This window comes from Lycium ferocissimum, chromosome 9 (assembly GCF_029784015.1).
Source record: "Lycium ferocissimum isolate CSIRO_LF1 chromosome 9, AGI_CSIRO_Lferr_CH_V1, whole genome shotgun sequence".
Taxonomy (NCBI): Eukaryota; Viridiplantae; Streptophyta; class Magnoliopsida; order Solanales; family Solanaceae; genus Lycium; species Lycium ferocissimum.
The window spans coordinates 12,604,440-12,625,198 of NC_081350.1; the positions used below are offsets into that span (position 1 = coordinate 12,604,440).

A 20,759-nucleotide genomic window follows, 5' to 3' on the forward strand; every position below is an offset into this window, starting at 1 on the left:
TAGAATCATTCTAAATCCGAAATGTGTCAAACATGGATCAAACTGCTACCAATATGTCTAAAACATAGGCTTACCTCTGGCAAAAACAAAGAGGTCCCGCATATGTTAGGACGCACTTTATCTGACATTATTATATGCTTGTATACTTATTCCATTCTCCTGGACACATTACCTGGACTAAATCCTATATCTTATTTTTCTCTCAATTATGCTTTTATATTTACCCCTCAACAGAGGTTGATTGTGTTGATCGATAGAACCGGCCGAATTAAGCTGCAGCCTAAAACCAAATAGTGGAATGACTAACATCAAGGACTTTGACCCCACTAAAAGTGTTCCGGCACTAACAAATGTACCAAAAAGTTTTAGAAGAGAAAACGTCTCAAAGGATGAACGGATTGCTCACCTGGAGCAACAACTTGAGACTCTAAAAAGAGAACTACACCGAGTCAAGGACCCGACTCACCCGATCGTGACTACACTAAAACGACCTCCCATTTCCCATCACCGAATCTCCCAAGACTCAGTAAGATTTTCGCCAACGTAATCTCCTGCTACAACCATAAATTTAACAAATCCATTATCCTCGTTCATGCCTGCAGACACGCGAAATCTTCTTAACTGCACCCCGTATGCGATCAACCTGCTACAAATTACCAAACTCAACCACATCCCAATATCTTCACCTCTATTCACCCTTCAACACGCACCGCTACCTATCAAGAGAGATATGTTCCCCTATTGCATGTGACTGAGGCACCAACTTGCACCATACCTACTACAATCAGGTATCCGATGAATACAGGGGAGGGAGAGGGAACTGTAAGAAAAACATTCATAAACGAGCTCCGAGATTTAAAGCGAGAGATGAAACATCTCGAGGCAGCGAGAGTTTGGACTATGAAGATTTATGCATCCATCTAGACATCGATATGCCGGTCAGATATAAGCCACCAAAGTTTGAAATATTCGATGGAAGAGGTGACCTTCGAGCTCATCTGAGAGCGTATTGTGACAAATTGGTAGGGATTGGCAGGAACGAGAAACTCATAATGCAGTTGTTCATCAGGAGTCTATCCGGTGGGCTCTCTTTTGGTACACCAAACAAGACCCCCGCCATTGGAACAAATGGTGTAACATGGCCAAAGACTTTATGGAACGTTTCGAGTTTAACACTGAGATCACGTCCGATAAGTTTTTCCTCGTCAATATACATAAGAAACCTTCTGAGTCATTTTAAGAGTACGCTCGGCAATGGAGGACAGAGGATGGAAGAGTCTGAACCCCGATGGATGAAGGAGAATTGACGAAGTATTTCATCTGCAGTCAGGACGGAGTCTACTTTGAAAGGATGATGTCCATGATGGGACAAAAGTTCTCCGAATACGTCAAAATGGGGGACTTTATAGAGGAGGGAATTAATACCGAAAAAATTCAGTCCATAGAGAACTTTCAAACTGCAAGCAAGACTAATCAGTCAAGGGACATTATAGATGCCAAGAGGAAGAAAGAATAGGTATCCGTGTGATGATGCGGACACTCAATACGGGAATCTTCCCAATCACTTTGCATTCCAAACCAATTGGCTCGTATATCGACCAATGACCCACTTCATGCCTACAATACCCAGCTAAATCATCCTCAACTCCAAGCTCCCATATATATAAACCCATCACAACCATATGTACTGATCCAAGTTCCAGTCCACCAAAACTGCCTACCTTTCACAGCGAGAAATCCAAAAGGTAAGCGCAAGAACACCAGTTGACTGAACCATTAGCCTAATATTTTGAGAGACTAAGGGCTGCCGATTTATTGCAACCCGAGCCAGGGAAGACTCCCAACCCATTACCTAGGTGGTTTGATGAAAACAAACATTGCACATTCCATTCCGGCATTCAGGGACATAACACTGAAGATTGCAACAGGCTAAGGCATCGAATTGAGCATTTGATCATAACTGGGGCAATCCAATGCGTCACAACGCAACCAAATGTTAATAATAACCTATTGCACAATGATGGAAATAGAGGACTGAATATGATTGAGATAGAGGAAAACTACGGCATGAGAGACACCATTGTTCGCGCTGAACTTCCAAGGCCCTTACATGCTTCATAAGACACTCTATGAAGAAGCACTAATTCTAGCAGAAATGGATGGATAGATAAACTCTAAGCTGATCCACTCAGACACAGTAAAGAAGAGTAACATATGAAGTCAACCCCCAAATAGGCTTCCCCTCTTATTGTAAATTTGCATATTTTCATATAACTGAACTACGGTTTGACCTGACTTCCCATGGCGGGATACGTAGGTAGCCCATATCGGGCTCGGTTTCACTTTTAGGAGAATTGACGTCCCGTTTTGTAAATAGAACTATGTTGACCTGACTTCCCACGATGGGATACATAGGCAACCTACATCGGGTCCGGTCTCTTTGTAATAGAAAACCCAAAAACATCATCTTTATGTAACTGGAACTACGATGCAACTTGACTTCCCTCGGTGGGATACGTAGGCAATACCCACCGAATTCGGTCCCTTTATTAATCTTCTTTTCTTTTGTAATAGAACTACGTTATGACCTGATTCCGTTTGGATACGGAGGCAGCTTGAGTCAGGCTCGGTCATTGCATTATTTTACCCTTTTATTGTAATTAAACTATGTTATAACCTGATTACATTTGGATACGTAGGTAGCCTGAGTCAGGCTCGGTCACATCACATTACATATCATTTTATTTTCACTTGTACGCCCGAACTACGTACAGACTTGATTCCTATTTGGGATACGTAGGCAACCTGAAAAGGTTTGGTCATACTCTTGGGAAACCTTTTGTTTGTAATGTACCTATATATTAGGATCGGTCTCGTCGTCAAAGATGTCAAAGCACTTGGCTTGAATACAAAGAAGCATCATCAGAGGAAAAGACTATGCCAAGACACCATTTGGATACAGGCGTCGGAATGGAGAAGCTCAATGCGTTTCGGAACATGTCATAATCTAAAGAACGATATATTTTATTGTGTATATATATATATATATATATATATATTTGATTTCTAAAACCATATTTTTCAAAATATATTTTCTTACTTTTCCACCTACCAAGTCTCCGAACAGAGATCGCCGCACCCAAAGAAGCTCAAAGGATTCAAGTGACAAGGCTAGGGCTGCGATCGACACAAATCAACACCCCCTCCCAAACTAAGAATTTTTCTTTGAGTACAAGATTGACAGGAATTAGGACGAGATGACATCAAAACGAGCTTCCAGTGGAGGCGTCCCAAGATCCATCACTACATCATTAGCCAAATAACATTCTCCTATTTTATTTTGCTATCTTAGCTTATGCACCTCTGAACGTTTCATTTAAATTTGCAGGTATCTCCAGGAGCAGGGTCAAGGTCAATTATTCGAAGATGGGGGCCCCCGTAGCACCCTTGCTCTTCAATAAAACTTTGCCAATCGGAGATCTACCTTCTAACTGCGACTAACTCTGCCAATCGGAGATACAATCTAACTGTGACTAACTCCGCCAATCGGAGATACAATCTAACTGCGACTAACTCCGCCAATCGGAGACTACCATCTAACTGCGACTAACTCCGCCAATCGGAGATACCATCAAATTGCGACTAACTCCGCCAATCGAAGATACCATCTAACTGCGATTAACTCCGCTAATCGGAGATGCAGTCTAATTGCATTGACTAACTCCGCTAATTAGAAGATATCGTATAACTACATTGACTAACTTAGCGAATCAAACTACCGTCTAACAACATTACCCCACCAATCGGGGACCGCCATCTAACTTCTCCAACAATTTCGCCAGTCGGAGGTTTTACTTTACATAACAGTTGCTCCTCCGGCCTGAAGCCTTTATATTGCAGTTGCTTCGCCATCCGGAAGCTTTTCCTTACAGTTACTCCGCCAGCCGAAAGCACTACATTACAGTTGTTTCGCCAACCGGAAGCTTTTACATTATAGTTTCTCTACAAATTGGAGCTTTCAATACAGCTGCTTCACAAATCGGAGTTTTTACATTACAGGTTGCTCCGCAAATCGAAACTTTCAATACAGCTTCTCCGCTAATCGGAGTTTTCAATACAGTTTCTCCGCAAATCGAAGATTTCAAATATGTCAGCTTTCGCTAATCGGAAGCGGCTCTGTAAATCGGGGACTTCAATTCTAGTTTGTCTACAATCTCTTCCTTTATTTCTTTATATTATTATTACATTACAACTTTGAATTGCACATGTATCTTTACATCTTTTGCAGGTCAACACAATACAATGTGGAACTATCTCTACCATAGCGAATTGAGGCACCCCGCTTGATGAGGACATCAAACTCACAAGTTAGAGTCAATGAATCCACTCTCCGATTTTGCTCATCAATCAGTATTTTCAATCCCTTAATATAGTTATTTCTTATGAGAATCCACCTTTTGGAGACTCAGTCATATTCTTCCACATCCTAAGGTTGTCATAACGCAATACTGGAAAAATTCTAAGGGTCATTCCTCCACGATGGTCCGATGTGATCCTATAACATCACGAAGATACATTCATGTAGAGTCTCGCTAATGGGTGTGTTGTGGCCACCACATTTATAATCGGGAGGCTGCGAAAGTACATTCCGTCTTCAGAAAGATCTTTGTCATCCACAATCCTCTCCCAAAACATGTTTACATCTTCCTAAAAACAACTAGTGTCACCATAATACGACACTTTGGCAAAAATTTTGAGGATTTCTAAAAAATTTCTATCTTCTCGTTTTCTTTAAAACCACATCTGAATTAATTCCCGTCCTCTTCAATAAGTAGGGGACTCAGAGTCAAGCCAATCATATTCCATTCTAGTCATTTTTGCTCATATTGAAACCGCTACCCTTTCCATCTCCAAAACCTCGTGTTACCATAACTACAACACTGGGACAAATTTTTTAGGATCACTCAAAAATTTTCAACAAGACAACTCTCCAAATCTCCAAAAAAATCACATTTCTCTTTTCCATAACATCGGGACCAATTTTGAGGACCTCTCAAAATTTTACCATCTCCCTATTCGAACTACATCAACCTGATTCTCTTATGACCTGAGATATGTAGGCTACTCAAGGACCAGGGTTCGGTCGAATTCATAACCTACCTCTCCATTCCCAAAGGAATTAACCTCTTCTAGTTGTACTCTTTCCAAACCTAATCTGATTTACTCGTCGGGACAAAATCGGGTTTACGTCAACGTCTTCGCCCAAAGATTCTTTCATTTTTCCTTTGATTAATTTTTGTGCTTCTGATTAATTTCTATGCTTCTCAGTCCTGAAAGTCCCCCAAAATGAATTTTTGAATATTACCCTAATTTCTACATAATTTTGAGAAATCATTTCTCTAAATTTAAGATCATTTCAATTAGTTCTTGTAAAAAAGTAAAAAAAAAAAAAAAAAATCATATTTTTATAACCAAATTCGCTTGAAAGTAGTATTGATATTCATATGTTAATATTGGTATTGATATTTTTCTTTAAATACCGTGTATAACTAAATTAATAATTTTTATCATACTACTACTACTTTATTTTTAAAACTAAATATGTACATTAAATTACTTATATTATAATTTTCATATGTACACATTTTTGGGAATTAATTAGGACAAAGAAGCATATTTTAATTAGTTCAAAAATGAAAAGGAATCAGGATGATTAAATTCATCTATTGAAATGGGCTAAACTAATTCTCAAATATCCACAACTCTAAGCCCAAACCGCCCAGCCTCAACTTGTCCCTAACCCGGCCCATAATTGCTAACTAAGTCCCCAAGACCCCAATTCATTTTCATCCAAAATCAAAACCCAACTAGAATCCTAATCCCTAGTTTCATTACAACTAAAAACAAGCCTCAACGACACTGCCACCACCACCGTATCCCTTACACCATTGACCTCTCATGTAAGACCAATCCTTTCCCCCACTGTTGAAGATGTTTCCACCTTTGACCCGAAAAGAACGCAAACCTATCTTCGCTCGACTCATAGATAATAGCAAATCCTTTGCGCAACCGCTCCAACACGTCAAATCCTATCTGAAAAGGTGAGACTTTTCAACCTTTTTCATCATCTTATTTGTTGAAAATGTTTTCCTAGAATTTTCCCCCATTTGCTTGATTCGAAATTTGAACTTACAGCTTCTTGAAGAAGCTTTTAGAAACCCCTTAGTATTTTGCTATAAATATAGGCCCTTGTGGGCTGTTTTGAAGAAGTTTTTAGAGGTTGAAATCCCCCTTTGAATAAGCTCTTCATTTTGGGGAAAATCCCCTTTTTGTACTCACTATTTCATAAGCTTTCCATTTGTGGAAAAGTCCTTCTTCATCACTACTATTGGAGTCTCTTTTCATTTTCTATACTTCGGTCTTACTCTTCTCTCAACAACAAAAACTACTCCGAGCGGATTCGATGACTCGACGCCTCCCCTCACCTCAGTTCGCTGTCCGGAGAAGGTAATCCTACTCGTATTTCTCTCATTTTGTTTTAGTTTCATTTACAAAATTAAAATGTAGTCGTTTGGTTATTTGTGCTAGTTCATTTTATGTTCTGACCGTAAAACATTTTACGGGTCGTATAATGGACCGTAAATCTGAGAGTAAAATTTAGTGCACTGGAAATTGCAAGGTGAAAATTCACGAGACAGGTGAAAATTTACGGTTTGTAAAAATTTCTACGGTAACTTTCACGGATCGTAAAAAGAAGGCGTAAAGAAAGGAAAGGTTAAAATACCTGACCTATTTCCCACTCTCCCACACTTCTTCAAAAATTCGAACCGTTCCCTTTCCCCATCTATAACCGATCATTCTTCCCCTACAACCATCTCATAACGTAATTGCTCTCTCTTACTGCCCAGGAAACACCAATCATCTCCTCTTTCTCCCATCACCACCATCCTCAATTTCATTTTTGTTGTTTTTTTGTTTTTGTGCAAACACTTCAAGTTCTATCAAGTATCATCGAGCACAAGGTATGTTAAGGCTTCATCCTTCCTTCTTACTAGTATTCTATGTTTCATGCTTTAGATTGAGGGTAGTTTACATTAGAAGCATGAACTTTGGAACCATGAATCCCACCTAGGGTTTTAATTTTTCAAAAATTAACCTTTGATGGGTTTGGTAGTGGAAACTAGTTGTTTGAGTTGGTTGGGGGTTTGGCTTTGGTATGTGTGCTGCTAGTATAGGGGTTGTTTCAACATTCCATCGGGTCGGAGGACATTTCAACCATCTATCTTCAGAAATGGAGTAATGGTAGTTATGCCCGCCAACTGTTCGATGAAACGCCTCAAAGAAAAGAATGTGGTGAAGTCTGAGTAACCTCCATTCATGAAACTCCCCCATATTGTAGAATTGTGTGTGTGATATGTTGCTGAAATCTGGAAAATGAGGCACTCAATGGGTATGCGAAATATTTCACGGACCGTAAAATTTATTTACGAACCGTGAAATAGCACCGTATATTAAGGATTGTTAATTGCCTTTCTATTGCAGAAATTACGGTGGGATTTATGGATCGTGAAATATTTCACGGACCATGAAATTCACCGAAATTTGTAAATTGAAAAATTGTTTTTCTGTTGGTGGAATTACGGTCGAGTTTACGAACCGTAAAACTTTTTATGGACCGTGAAATCAACCGTAAATTGTGAGTTGAAAAACTTCCTTTTTGTTAAAAGAATTACGATTGAGTTCACGGTCCAAATTTTTTTTACGTCTCGTATAATTTAACCGTAAATTTAATGCTGCAAAATGAGATTCTGCTGGTAGATTTACGGTTAGCTTTACGTTCCGTGAATTTTTTTTACGGACCGTAAAAGCCAATCGTAAATTGGCTATTGCCCACTAGCTTTCTATTTTGAGACAAATATCTTTGAGTCTTAACATTGTTTTTGTTGTTTTTCTCTTTTCTTTTTGTTATTTGAGGCTTAATTCCCTGATTTTGTGAAGAATATCCTACATAATGCTTGTCCTCAACAGGTATGCGTCCGAAGAATCTAGTCAAATGAGGATCAGCCCAAGCAGTTGGTCGGGGTAGAAGCAAAGGCAAACCGAAGGTCGCATCCCGACTTAGAGATGTTCCCACTGATGCCGAAGAGGATTCGGTTGAAGTGCCTTTGGAGCGACCCACTCGGCAGCTTAGAAGCGCTCCGACTCAGGTTTCCTCCCAGTCTGAAGAGGGGGAATCCTCTTCCTCCTCATCCAGTGCTAGTGACCAGGGCACTGAACAAGAGGAAAGCCAAAAATCTGGTAGCCCTGCGCAGTCACAGGCCAGCCCCTCAGATGACTCTGAAACTCGGAGACGCTAGGAGATTCGTATGAAGGAAAGATCTGATAATGCCCTCTGGCTTTTAGTTCCAGGGTCGTAAGAATTGTTTGAATAGGGTTTGGAGCGGGTGAAAGCAGGAGGAAAGCCAAGGTGAAGCATATGGGAAGAACACCGGATAAATTTTCAGGGGTTGGAGGTATTTCCCAACATCCTAGCAGTGCTACATCATTACAAATGGGACTTCCTAAATGAGCCTTTGGGGGATTATTGCCAGATTCTTGTTCGTGAGTTTTACGCCGCTTATGGGGCAACGATGCTGAATGCTTAGAACAAAACTTAGAGAAGGAACAAGCTAAAACGGTTGGAAGAAGTGGTGGTACGGCGAGTCAAAATTGATATTACACCAGCGACCATAAATTCAATCTATTTGGGGCTGATTATAGGGCGCCGACGAATCTATATGAGATTGATTACAAGATTGCCGCGTGTCAAGAGGATAAAATGACTCAAATGCCGTGGATTGTATTGTTCATCTCAGCAAAGGCAGAACTACCGTGGCGCACCAACCTAAAAGCTCCAATCTACAAAAGGGAACTATCACTGGAAGCCAAGTTTTGGTGGACCATAATCCACACCCGGATTCATCCAACTCAGTTTGATAATACACTCACCCCGGACAGAGCAGTCCTTCTAGTGGCTATAATGTCCAAATATAACATTGATCTGGGTCTCCTAATCGCTGAAGAAATTCGGTTGCGGGTATTGCAGCCCCAGACTTCCCTGATTTTTCCATGCCTCATCACCCGGTTATGCGAAAGGGCTGATATTCCTAAATTGAAAACTCGAGACAAGTACACCAAGGCAGTTCATGTATCCGACATCATGAAAAGCAAAGATGAAATGCTTAAGGAGGAAAGACTTAAGGCTGCACAGTCCACCGCTAACCCTTTTGCCACTTCAGTGCCGGTCCAGCCTGGGTCGCAGGATGAGCCCCTTCCTAACACCACCATAGATTTTGAAAATGCGGCTAATATTGAGGTGCCACCCACCACCAGTGGAAGTGCCACCACTGCAGCACCATCTACTTCTCAGCCAGAAACCTCTTCAGCCGGTCCCATACCACCAACAGCTCAGCCATCACCAGCAGCCCCACCGTCTGGGCGCGTGGTCACACTCAGTGTTGAGACATTCAGAGATTATATGGCTAAAACTGATCGGGCAAATGAATAGGTTAACAAGGTAATGTCTCGGTTGCACTCGTTTGTCGACAGGTCAATCAAGCATGCTTTGAAACCACTACAGGAATCCATTGAAAAGTCCCACCAAAAAATTCACTCTAGGATTGATAGGCTCGAGATCAGATTTGCCTTTTGACTCGAGGGGAGTCCACCACTAATGAAAAAAATTCTAAGAGGAGTTAGAAAAGTTGAAGGCCGATATGTTGGCTTTGAAGGCGAGGGATGCCAGTGCTGTGGGAAGCACCCTTTCTGCGCCTGTGGTCGGGTTAGATTTGCCACTAGTAGTGGATTTGTTGGTGGATATTCCATCATCACCAGAGGATAAAGGAAAGAGGAAGAGGTCCGATGACGATAAGGTTGACGATGAAGAAGAGGACAGAGTGTTCAAGAGAGTCCTCCGCGAGTCTCAGAGTGACACACACTTCACCGGGGCTTTAGCCAGTCATGCACCCCCACCCTAGGGTTATGTTTCAGAGCCACTCTCCGTCCCACTTGATGCTTCCACCCATGCTCCTGTAGCCGATTCGTTGGGCCCGAGTCATTCCAAGACCACCCATTGGAGCCATTGATTCAGCGACTGCAGAGGTGGAGACACCTCGCGATGGTCATAGCGCTTAGTGCGTCCCAGGGAGCTCCTACCCTCTGCTTTTATTTTCTTTTACTTATGCATTGGGGATAATGCATACTTTTCAATTGGGGGTGGGGTAGCTCGTTTTTCTTGTATGTATGTGTTACTGCAGTTTCTTTTGTGCAGTCAAGTTTAGTAAAGTCCATGACTTATATGATGATGGTTTGATTAGCTTGTGGCATGTATATGTATTGTTTTGATTTGAAAATGAAAAGGCACCCCTCTAAAAAAATAGAAATAGTTGTGTATAAATACTTGAATGATGAATGAATGGGATGCATGACTCATTTGGCAACATTGTGCGGATTAGTAATGAGTTGTGGCCTTGAGTACTTGGTTGAGAAATGAAAACAATGTGTCCGTGTAGTAACCCGTTGTCATGTGTTGTGAGATTTATTTTTATCAAGTCTTGTGCATTAGTGTAGTCTAGAACTTTCCCGGAGAGTGTTTCAAGGCGAAATCCTAAACTACGCTTGGTTTGAAATAGGATGTTAGGCTTTCTTTGTACCCTTTTCTGTGCCCAAATTTTACCTACCCATGTTTCTTATCCCTAGACAACCCCGTTTGAGCCTATAACCCTTTCTTTGGCACCCTTGTTGCAAGCATCACCCTCTTTGATCATCACGGAATCAATTTTTCAATTACTCTACCTCTTTAAGTGTATAGGAAGTGCAACATAGGTGAAAAAGCCTAAGTTGGGGGTGGTAAGAGCAGTGATGTGAGAGTCACTTAAAAAAAAAAATCTGCATAAGATAAAAGGAAGAATGAGTCTGTGAATAAAGGGAAGGCTAGTAGTGGAATGAAAACAGAGGAAGGGTAGGAAAGTGTGAAAGAAGGTAGGAGCAAATGGCTAAACTTAAGGAGGTCTGAGTCACTATTTCCTAAATTTTTCCTACCTTAACCCAAAAAGACAACAATACTACCCGTAAGTCCTAATTGATTTCAACCGAGCATGTTTACATTAATGGAGGAGCACTTGAAGGGCAAGCCTATGGTACCGCGCTAGTGCACTTGTACATTATTGTGAGTGTTCTCTTCTCCTTTGTCTCTTGTCCCTTGTGTCATGATAAATATGTGTGTTTTCTTTCGGGACTCTCTTTGGTCTTTGTGAGGACACGGGATTGCAACACTTGACTCAAGAAACAATTATCGACCTGAGACTCTTGGCCGGTTCTTTAAGCTAATAGCATTGTGTCACGAAGTGAAGCGGTAGGACTATTCTCTCATCTTTGAGTAAATGCACCAGTTTTGATTAAAGAGAAAAAGGGGGAAATCTTGTTCCGAATGCATGCCTATAACCAATTGCTATCATCATTGTCGACATAGTTACTTTGTGAAACTTGACTGTTCGTCGTAAATGGTATGTGTCGTTTGAGTTTCTTGAGGACAAGCAAAGACTTTAAGTTGGGGGTGTTGATGTGCCGTAGAAATACGGCACATTTGATCGTTTTTTACACAAAGTTTTACTTGTTTTCAAGTAACTTCTTGTCGTTTTGATGTCTTTTGTCGTGTTGTAGGTATTTTAGCCAGGTGATGGTGATTGCGTGGAAAAGAGCAAGAAAAAGGGCCAAAATGTAAAGTTCAAAAGGCAGTTACAGGAATCCTACTTTTACGGAGAGATTTACGGTCCATAAAACATTATACGGACTGTAATACTTGCTTCTAACATCAACAGAAACCTATCCAAGATTTGTCAAGATACGGTGCGGTTTTACAGACCGTGAAATGTTTTACGGCCGTAAAACTCACCGTAAAAACTACAATAGAACTTAGTGCCTGAAGCTTCATTTTGCGGTGGATTTTGATGGACCGTATTTGTTTTACGGTCCGTAAAAGTGAAGCATGAAAACAAGATCTGAGTTGAAGACTTTACACTTCTACGGTGAAATTTCACCTTTTACGGACCGTATTTTGGTTTTACAGTCCTTATTTCTGACGACGGGGCAGTTTTGTCTTAAGTTATTTTTCATGTTTGGACCATTATAAATACAACCTTTAGGGTTTGTTGGCATTATTCTGACTTTTACATTGAGTAGTGGAGCATTCAACACTTATTTTATTGGTGGTTGAAGCTTTTAAGAAGGAATCTTTCACTTTTTGTCTTCTTCTTCTTGATTACTCATTGTAAGCTTTATGCATTTTTACTTTACTCTTATATTTTATTTAATGAAGATGACTAGCTAAACCCATTAGTTAAGGTTGTGGGACCATAATGTGTTAGTTATGTGATTAGGTCTTTATATTCCAACCACATTTGTGTGTTAATGGTGTTTTCTATCAACTCTTCAAGCTTTAATGTCTTTTAATGGTGGCCAATATTATTCGTGCCTAAATACTTGCACTTTGCTTAAGAAAGAAAGTAAGAGTTAGGAAAAGAGTAAATAGCAAGGATTTGGGGGTTTCAAACCCCATCTAATAGCTTGAGCTAGAGATAGGAAAGCTAGTAATAAAATGGGTGTTCACATATTCTACATTCTAAGGCTTGAGAAAGCTTAGTAATGATCTTTATCGATTGGGTTGAGAGACTTTTGGTAAATCCGTGTAGCCCATATTTAATTACATCTAGACACATAGATGAGTTGGATCGATACCCATTTGCATTACTTTCCGTTGGAACCGCAACCTTAGTCTCTTTACCAATAGTTTATATTTTATAACAACAACTCTTAAATATTAATGGTCAAACTGCAAACCAATCATTATTATCTTCCCCTCTCCCTCGAAATATAGACTAATAGTCGAGCATTACACTTAACAAGTATATTTCTTCATTGTATTCTCTGTGGGATTCGACCCCAACCTTGTTGGGTTCTATATTTGACAACGATCGCTTACTCCTAATATTAAAGGTGTAATTTGGGCGTATCAGTATGCTGCTACATTCTTTTGTGATAAGTATTAGGCCATGATTAAAGGTCTGAATCCTCTTTTGTGATAAGTATACGGTGTGTTTCTGTTGTCGTTCAGTTCTTTTGGATCAATTACCTTGATTTGTTGTTTTGCATACTCTATTAAAAGTGAATAAAAATCTGATTGGACAGTTTAGATGTTATGTGTAAAGTTATTTCCTGGAAATATATTGAAGTAATTCCATCTCAAGGTTGTGTGTGTTTACTATCTAGTTATGTTATCTATTTGTTTCGGAGACGACTCTAATCCTTATTTTTTTTCTCTCTTTTCTTTCTTTTTCATGCAACAGTTGGGAGCATTTGGAGTTATGGCAACTCTGGATTCGACCCGGATCGTAAAAAACTAGTAGCGACCTCCTTGCTCGTGTCTAGCAGCCTTTGTTCATGTCAAAGAGTCCACGTCCTTCTTCCTCTCTTTAAATTTTGTGTCCTTGTATACATAAGATATTACAGTCTTTGACTAACATTTTGTGGTTTGTATTCATAGCTTATCTATTTTTGCTTATAAGCGAAACTCTCAAGCGATGACAAAGTCTGATACTTTAGTTTTCTAAAAGGAAAAACTGACTTTCTCTTTTTTTTTTTTTTTTTTTTTTGCAAAAAAAGAATAAATAGTTGCAACTTCTTTTATGTATTACTACTACCTATGTATTTTCAGATTATTAAAACAAGGATTCAAATGGGAGTTAAAAATGCAGATCTAGAAACGTTCAAGAGATGGAGATTTTGGGGCTAAAAATCGAGGCTGTCCGAAACTATTTTAAGAAAATACATAGGGCCAAATAATTCTTTCTGGAATTTTCATTCATACTAACATTTTGACAGGTTTGATCTTTTCAAGTTTATACTCTTCTTAGGGCCCAAGTATAGTGGCCCAAGCTATTTTACGAGAGCTATAAGGTATATACTCTATTTTTCATATACATATATATTGTATATATTATCTGTTTTTTTTTTATATATATATATATAACTCCTATGCTCATCTTTTCATTATGTGTATACATATATATATATATATATATATATATATATATATATATATATATATATATATATATATATATATATATATATATATATAGTACATATATATATATATATCTTAATAGTTATTTTTGAAAGTGTACATTATTTACCATCTTTAACTATGATATACATATCGCATAAATAAGTTATTTTCTCATAAAAAAATATATATCTTCTTACTCTACACTACCTATACTATTCTTATATACATCATACACATTTTTTCATGCATACATTATCAGTAACTACTTTCTTTTATAAATATGCATTTATCAACATAGCTATAATAGCTTTTGAAACCATTTTTAATTTTTTTTTTTTTTTACTTTAGGACGAAGTCTCATTTCACATTTCTTTAAAAATAGGTTATAACAAATAAGAAATAGTTAAATAATCCCCCTCTAATGTTAATTAAACTAAATTTAAGGGATCTTTGGACAGCTAAGGGATGCTTAATACCTTCCCCTCGGGGGTAATAAAACCCTTATCTTGAACCTCATAGGTTTCGTGGATTATAAACAAAGTAGATACACAAATGCATATGGATTTCCTGATTTTCCTTAAAATTAGGTGGCGACTCTAACTCTTTTAAAACCAATTAGGAGAACCGGAAAGTTGCAAACTATCTTGGACTCGTTCAAAATAGGGCGTAACAATCGTCATCTTTCAAATCCAAATTAGCTTCAGCCTTATCATCATATTTTTGTGAAGGTCCTGCCTCAGCATCATTTTTTAGAGTCAAGTGTGACTCCACTCGTGCATTAGCAGATGACGCACCACCTCTATTTGCCTTTCTTTTGAAGGAATTTTGATAAAGCCTAGCAAAATGCTCAGGCGCCCGACATTCATTTTTTCAGTGGCCTTTCATACCACAACGAAGACAATTGCCTCTTGAAGGATTGCTTTGAGAACCCATATTGTTCTCCCTTTTATGGTGACCACCACTAAGACGATTATTATATCGTCCCTTGACCTTGCCACGCCCACGCGCATTATTATGGCCCCGAATACTATATATTTTGTCTTGTTTGAAACTGATCATTTACTGCTACCACATTCGCTTCCGGGAATGGAGCAGTTCCAGGGGGATGGGTTTCATGATTTTTCAATAAAAGGGTGTTATGTTGCTCAGCCACAAGGAAGCATGAGATCAAATCAGCATGTTTTTTAAATCCCCTTTCACGGTATTGCTGTTGTAATACCAAGTTTGAGGCATGAAAAGTTGTAAGAGTCTTTTCCAACATATCCTCATCTTTTACATCTTCTCCACATAATTTTAATTGGGAAGTAATTCTACATATAGTAGAGTTATAATCACATACAGTTTTAAAATCCTGTAACCGTAAGTGAATCCACTCATAACGAGCCCTCGGCAATACCGTTGCCTTAAGGGGTGATCTTACCTTTTCCTTAAACCAGTCCACAATTCAAGTAGATCTTTCACCGTCAGATATTCAACCTTCAATCCTTCATCCAGATGATGACGAAGGAAAATGATATCCTTCGCTTTGTCCTGACTCGATGCTGCATTACCTTGGGTAATAGTAGCACCAAGACCTTTAGCATCTAGGTGAGTTTCAGCATCGAGCACCCATGAGAGGTAATTTTTTCCGGAGATATCAAGTGCTGTCACAAACTCAAGCTTTGACAAATTCGACATAGTGAAAACTATCATAGACAAGTTGTTGAATTAGAAATAATAACATAATCTCAAAACAGTAGTTTTATTTTCACAGAACAGTAACCTCCCTTTTTTTTTTTCTTTTTCTTTTCACAAAAACAATAGCCCCTTTTTTTTTTTTTCCACATAACAGCAACCCACTTTTTCCACAAAATAGTAACCTTTTTTTCTTTTTTCACACAAAACAGTTAGCATAAATTCTTATGGAATGTTATACTTGTTAAAAGAAAAATCACACGTAATATTTACTCAAGTATAGAAACAGACAAACCATATGTCATACAGAACTAAAATGGCAGGGGTTTAGAACAGTAAGGACACAGATAGTGATGCCTTTTAAAAGACATTGGAAACTGGAAAGTGAATCTTTTCGCTAGAAATACCATGAAAAATAGAACACAGTGACATATCACATGTGAATATACTAATCAAATTCCAAAAAAAAAAAAAAAAAAAAAAAAAAAAAAAAGAGAGAGAACCTTATCATGCTTAAAATAGATAATTTTATAGGCCAAGAGAAAGCCTCTGATTTGGCTTTTATCCAGACGTAAGACACTTGAATTTCATCCACAACAAACTATTGGTACTTGTATTTTGATGATCAAAGGACAAATAAAAAGCTATAGACCCAGAATGTGATACATATAATCCTCTGTATGTAATATTCAGAAAAATGAATATGCTCATAACAATGTTTGTTTAATTTAAAAGAAATAATCTTAATTACTAGAAATTAAGAACCTTTTAAACCTTTCGAAAACCTTTTTCTAGCTACTTTTCCAGCAGGATTTGGGTTTTCCTCAATTGTAGTTGTCTGATTTGCATATATGATTCTACTAATACGAAATATGTTTTGACATTTGCAGTATTCATTGATAAGAATGGCTAGAATAAAATTGTAGATACATACCTGGAGAAGTACAACTCGATTAGGGAAAACAACTTAGAATAGAATTAGAGACTCATGCTGATAACGTGTTATAAAACTAAATAATTGCAAAGAAGAAAAGCTTTAGAGAAAGGGGAGAAACTTTGTATTTCACTTCTTGTTTTGGTTGCGTCCATAATAGAAGAAAATACTCTTCTATTTATAGGAGAAAAACCTCTTGCACTCCAAGTAATATAAGATAGACATACATATACTCATATATATTTACAATATAGAATGGACATACATATACTCATATATTTTATAACAAATACATGTTTCTCATCGAGTTGATAAAGTAACAAGTGTCTAATCTAGTTTCTTTTTGTAAGGTTTTGAGTTGTAACCTTATTCTGTTTATTCAAAAACATTTTGAGTGGTTACTATGAAATAATTTGCAATAAGTTAGAGTTAATTTGAAGGTGTAATTATTAATAGTTGAGTGATTGTTGAGGAAGGGATTAGAAGTAATCTCTTAAGTTACAGAGTTGAATCTGAAGGGATTAGAGGTAATCTCTTACATTACAGAGTTGTAATCTGAATATTGGCTCTCTTTTTAGTGGAGTTTGTATTAAATTCTACAGGGTAGATCGTGATTTCTACACCTTTGAGATAGGATATTTTCCACGTAAAAATTTGTTTGTTCTTTACTTATTCTGCATTATCGTTATATTACTTGTAGTAAGTAGGTTGAAACAAGATGAGAACAAGTTTCATCTTCTAGCTTCTGTAAGTTAAGCAAAATTTTGGAAAACCCGTTAATAAACTTTAGGGATAATTTAAACGACTTCCCTCACATTTGAGCTCATAATACTAACTTCTCTTGTGGTTTATGATATTACTGTTACCTTCCTTATTTTAATTTTTTTCATAACAATTCCTTTTACTTAATTATTATTAGTTTCAAATTTTATGATAGGACTAATTTGTCCATTCTAATGCATTCTTTTTTTTTTTTAATTGCAAATTTCTATCTGACAAAATTATATTTTCCCTGCCCTTTTTTCTATCGAAATTTCTTTGCTTTATGTCAATGAAAACTTGAGATCTCATATCTATATAGCTTAAAATTCATTTATTAGATCAATCAGTTAAATTATTAATAACTAGGATACATGCATCTTAACTAATCCAAACTGTTTTAATCTTTTGAAAGTATTAATACAAAGAAAATGGCATAATATTAATAACAATGCAGAAAATCAAAGCGAGATAATTGAGAATGTAAGAGATAGAGAAATTCTTATAATTGATTCTCCTGGTTCAGATGATGAAGATCTCATAAGAACGGTGGTGAACAACAATGTTGACAAAAAATAAGTATTTAGTCGTGTGTAAATCATGTGAATTCAGATAGGATATAACAGTGGGGAAGTGGAGGAATTTATATGATAGCTAATGGTAACCGCTTTCGTGATCCTCGCCCGTTGTTTGAGTTATCTCCTATCCGGGCACTCTGAACCTCCTGGATGAATCCTTCCGGATTCTTAATGTCTGGTACGATTAAGGCGAGTCCGAGAACTGATTCTCAGATGATCTAACGAGTCTTCAGGCGGACTGGCGTTGACTGACTCAATATATAGTTGATTGCAGTCCTCTCTACACTTGTCACTTGTCCGGTCAAATAGTGTTCGCTTCTGTTATATTTTACCTATACAAGATATATCGGAAATCTGCATCTTCTTCTACTTCCATGACCGCTGTCGTTGGCTAATGGAAAAGTGTCTTTGGATGTAATTATCTATTCTAATTCCTTATGATGCAAATGTTCGGCCCTTGTTTTTTTTTTCCTGTTAATTATTGAATGCCTAGTGGGATTCGTCTCGTCAAGGGAATTTAACACTAGGCAAGGGTAGGTTCTTTGAACTTTGCATTATAAATAAGTAGTTACAAAGTGTTGAAAGTTATTTTATAAATAAGTAGTTACATGTTTGGATAAAAATGTTTAAAGGGTTTTTAAAATTAAGGGTAATATTGAAATTAACAAAAATATAAGGGATAAAAAGGTAAAATTATTGGTCAAACCAAAATGACTTTTAAGTCAGAAAAAGAAAAAATAGGGGTTGAGCAACTTCTTGATTTTGACTTATTTTAAGCACTTTTTAACTTAATTTAAGCTGTTTTTTATTTTTACCAAATACCCAAATAAGTTGAAAATGGCTTATAAATCGGTTTGACCAACTTATAAGCCAAGCCAAGCTGGCTCCTATTGAAATCAAAGTGGTAGAACCGTAGAATGGAGTTTATAAATTTGATCTTTAAATTCGTGACGGCAATTTGCAGGATTGCCCTTCGCTGGAGGTGGTCTTTAAATTTTACCCCTCAAAATGGTGGTCTTTAAAATTTGCCCTTCGAGGTGTAAATTCTTCCTCGCCCGAAGGCGAATTTACATAATTTGCCAAAAACCCCGCCTAGCGAAATTTTGGCTTGCGATTTTTTTTTTTTTAACTGAACTGGGGTTCGAACCTACAACCTCAGAGTGTTAGGCGAAGGGCAATACTTAAAGACCACCAATTTAAAGGGCAAAAAATAAAGACCACCCGAAATGAAGGGCAATCCGCGCAAAAAAAAATAAAAAAAAAAATCGCAACTATACAAGAACTCAAGTTCACAAAATCGAGGCTTAAAGTAGTTACACTATATATTTTTTGTTGGAACAACTAATAATTCATAATATTATTAAGGGCAAAGGTGCAAATATACCCCTCAACTTTATGATTTAAAGCAGATATATTTTCTATTAAAAAAGTGGTGTATATATTCCTTTGCCGTTATAAAATGGTGCAAATATACCCATGTTCTTACACAAATAGTGCAAATGTACTCTTTCGCTAACGAGCCTTTTTTTTAAAAAATAATTTAACTTATTTTTAATTAAAATAAAGTCGTGTGGCTTTTAAAAAAAAAAAGTCTACTCATTTTTTTTTTTTAAGTAGACATATTTTTCCAATGCCACATGGTAAATTTTTTCTGATGGGTTGAGTCTGATTCGTTTTTAAAAATTAATGTGACTTTAGAAAAATATGTCTACTCAAAAAAATGTTTGGACTTTTTTTTTAAAGCCACGTGGTATTCTTTTTAGTTAAAAAATAAATTAAATAATTTTTAAAAAAATTTCGTCAGCCAAAAGGGTATATTTGCACCATTTTGTAACGACAGGAGTATATTTACACCATTTTTATAACGAGGGTATATCTGATCTAAATCGCAAAGTTGAGGGGTATTAGCCCTAAACTACAAAGGGATGAGACCAGTTCTTCTTGACAATACTTGTACTAACAATAACAAATAATTTCTTTCTCAAGTTTCCTTTTCTAATCCCAGTACCATCAACTGGGGATAATGCGATTGAGTTTTTTGTTAAAATGTACATGTCATTGAGCTCTGCTGCCATGAAAGTAAGCTTCTTTGTTAATCTAATAATTTGGGGGTGCAAAATTCAGTTTAACCTATACTCCCAACAGTAAAAAAACACAAATTGATTTGTCGGTATCGGGCTATCGATTTTACGATTTCCAAACAATTTTGTATTTCTTTATATTGTTCTATCGGCTGTTTGAGTTTACTAAACAATAATTCATAACCCCATAAGGTTCTATTGAATTTACCTTTTTTTTTCCCTTGATTATATAAAAGTGGCTTTAGAATTAAAAATCATATTCCTAATTTCCTATTTCCCTTTCCTAATTAGTTTCATTAGTTTGAGTATAATATGTTGGACTATATTGTAATGGAATAAATTGATGGTTTGTAACTTATCTGAGATTTTATACCCAATCAATAATTGTATTGTTATCTCTCAAGCAAAAAGAAAAGACTCTCAAATAAATTAAAACTTTTTTAGCCCTATAAACCAATCTCTTGAGAATGGTAGTATATAGTTATATGTTTCTTCACTTTCAATTTTGCATAATCAACAAAGGTAGAAATATGCAATTCCTCTCAAGAACTTGGCTAAATCAGGAATGGTAGAGATGATCTTTTTTGAAGAACAGTAATGCTAGATTTTGTTGGGAAAGCATCTCACGT

At 37.1% G+C, this 20,759-nt stretch overlaps 2 protein-coding genes across 8 annotated transcripts in view; one reads left to right on the top strand and one right to left on the bottom strand.

Annotated features, from left to right (window-relative positions):
- Positions 1–13,669, top strand: part of LOC132029650 (uncharacterized) — an 18,952-nt gene extending 5,283 nt beyond the window's left edge. For 4 of the 7 annotated variants that reach the window (XM_059418952.1, XM_059418955.1, XM_059418953.1 and 1 more), the window contains one exon: positions 8,029–10,905. In XM_059418952.1, the coding sequence (XP_059274935.1) occupies positions 8,819–9,547 (729 nt within the window). In that variant the 5' untranslated portion in view covers positions 8,029–8,818 and the 3' untranslated portion in view covers positions 9,548–10,905. Of the gene's footprint in view, positions 1–6,023; positions 6,508–8,028; positions 10,906–13,382 lie in introns of those variants that run through there. The other 3 variants (XR_009407886.1, XM_059418958.1, XM_059418956.1) reach the window with 3 other exon arrangements.
- A 1,462-nt stretch (positions 13,670–15,131) lies between these two features.
- LOC132031583 (uncharacterized) lies at positions 15,132–15,781 on the bottom strand. The gene is made up of 2 exons (XM_059421562.1): positions 15,525–15,781; positions 15,132–15,414 (listed from the first exon to the last, which is right to left on the bottom strand). The coding sequence occupies exons 1-2, from the start codon at positions 15,779–15,781 to the stop codon at positions 15,132–15,134; spliced, it is 540 nt and encodes a 179-aa protein (XP_059277545.1).
- Positions 15,782–20,759: the final 4,978 nt, after the last annotated feature.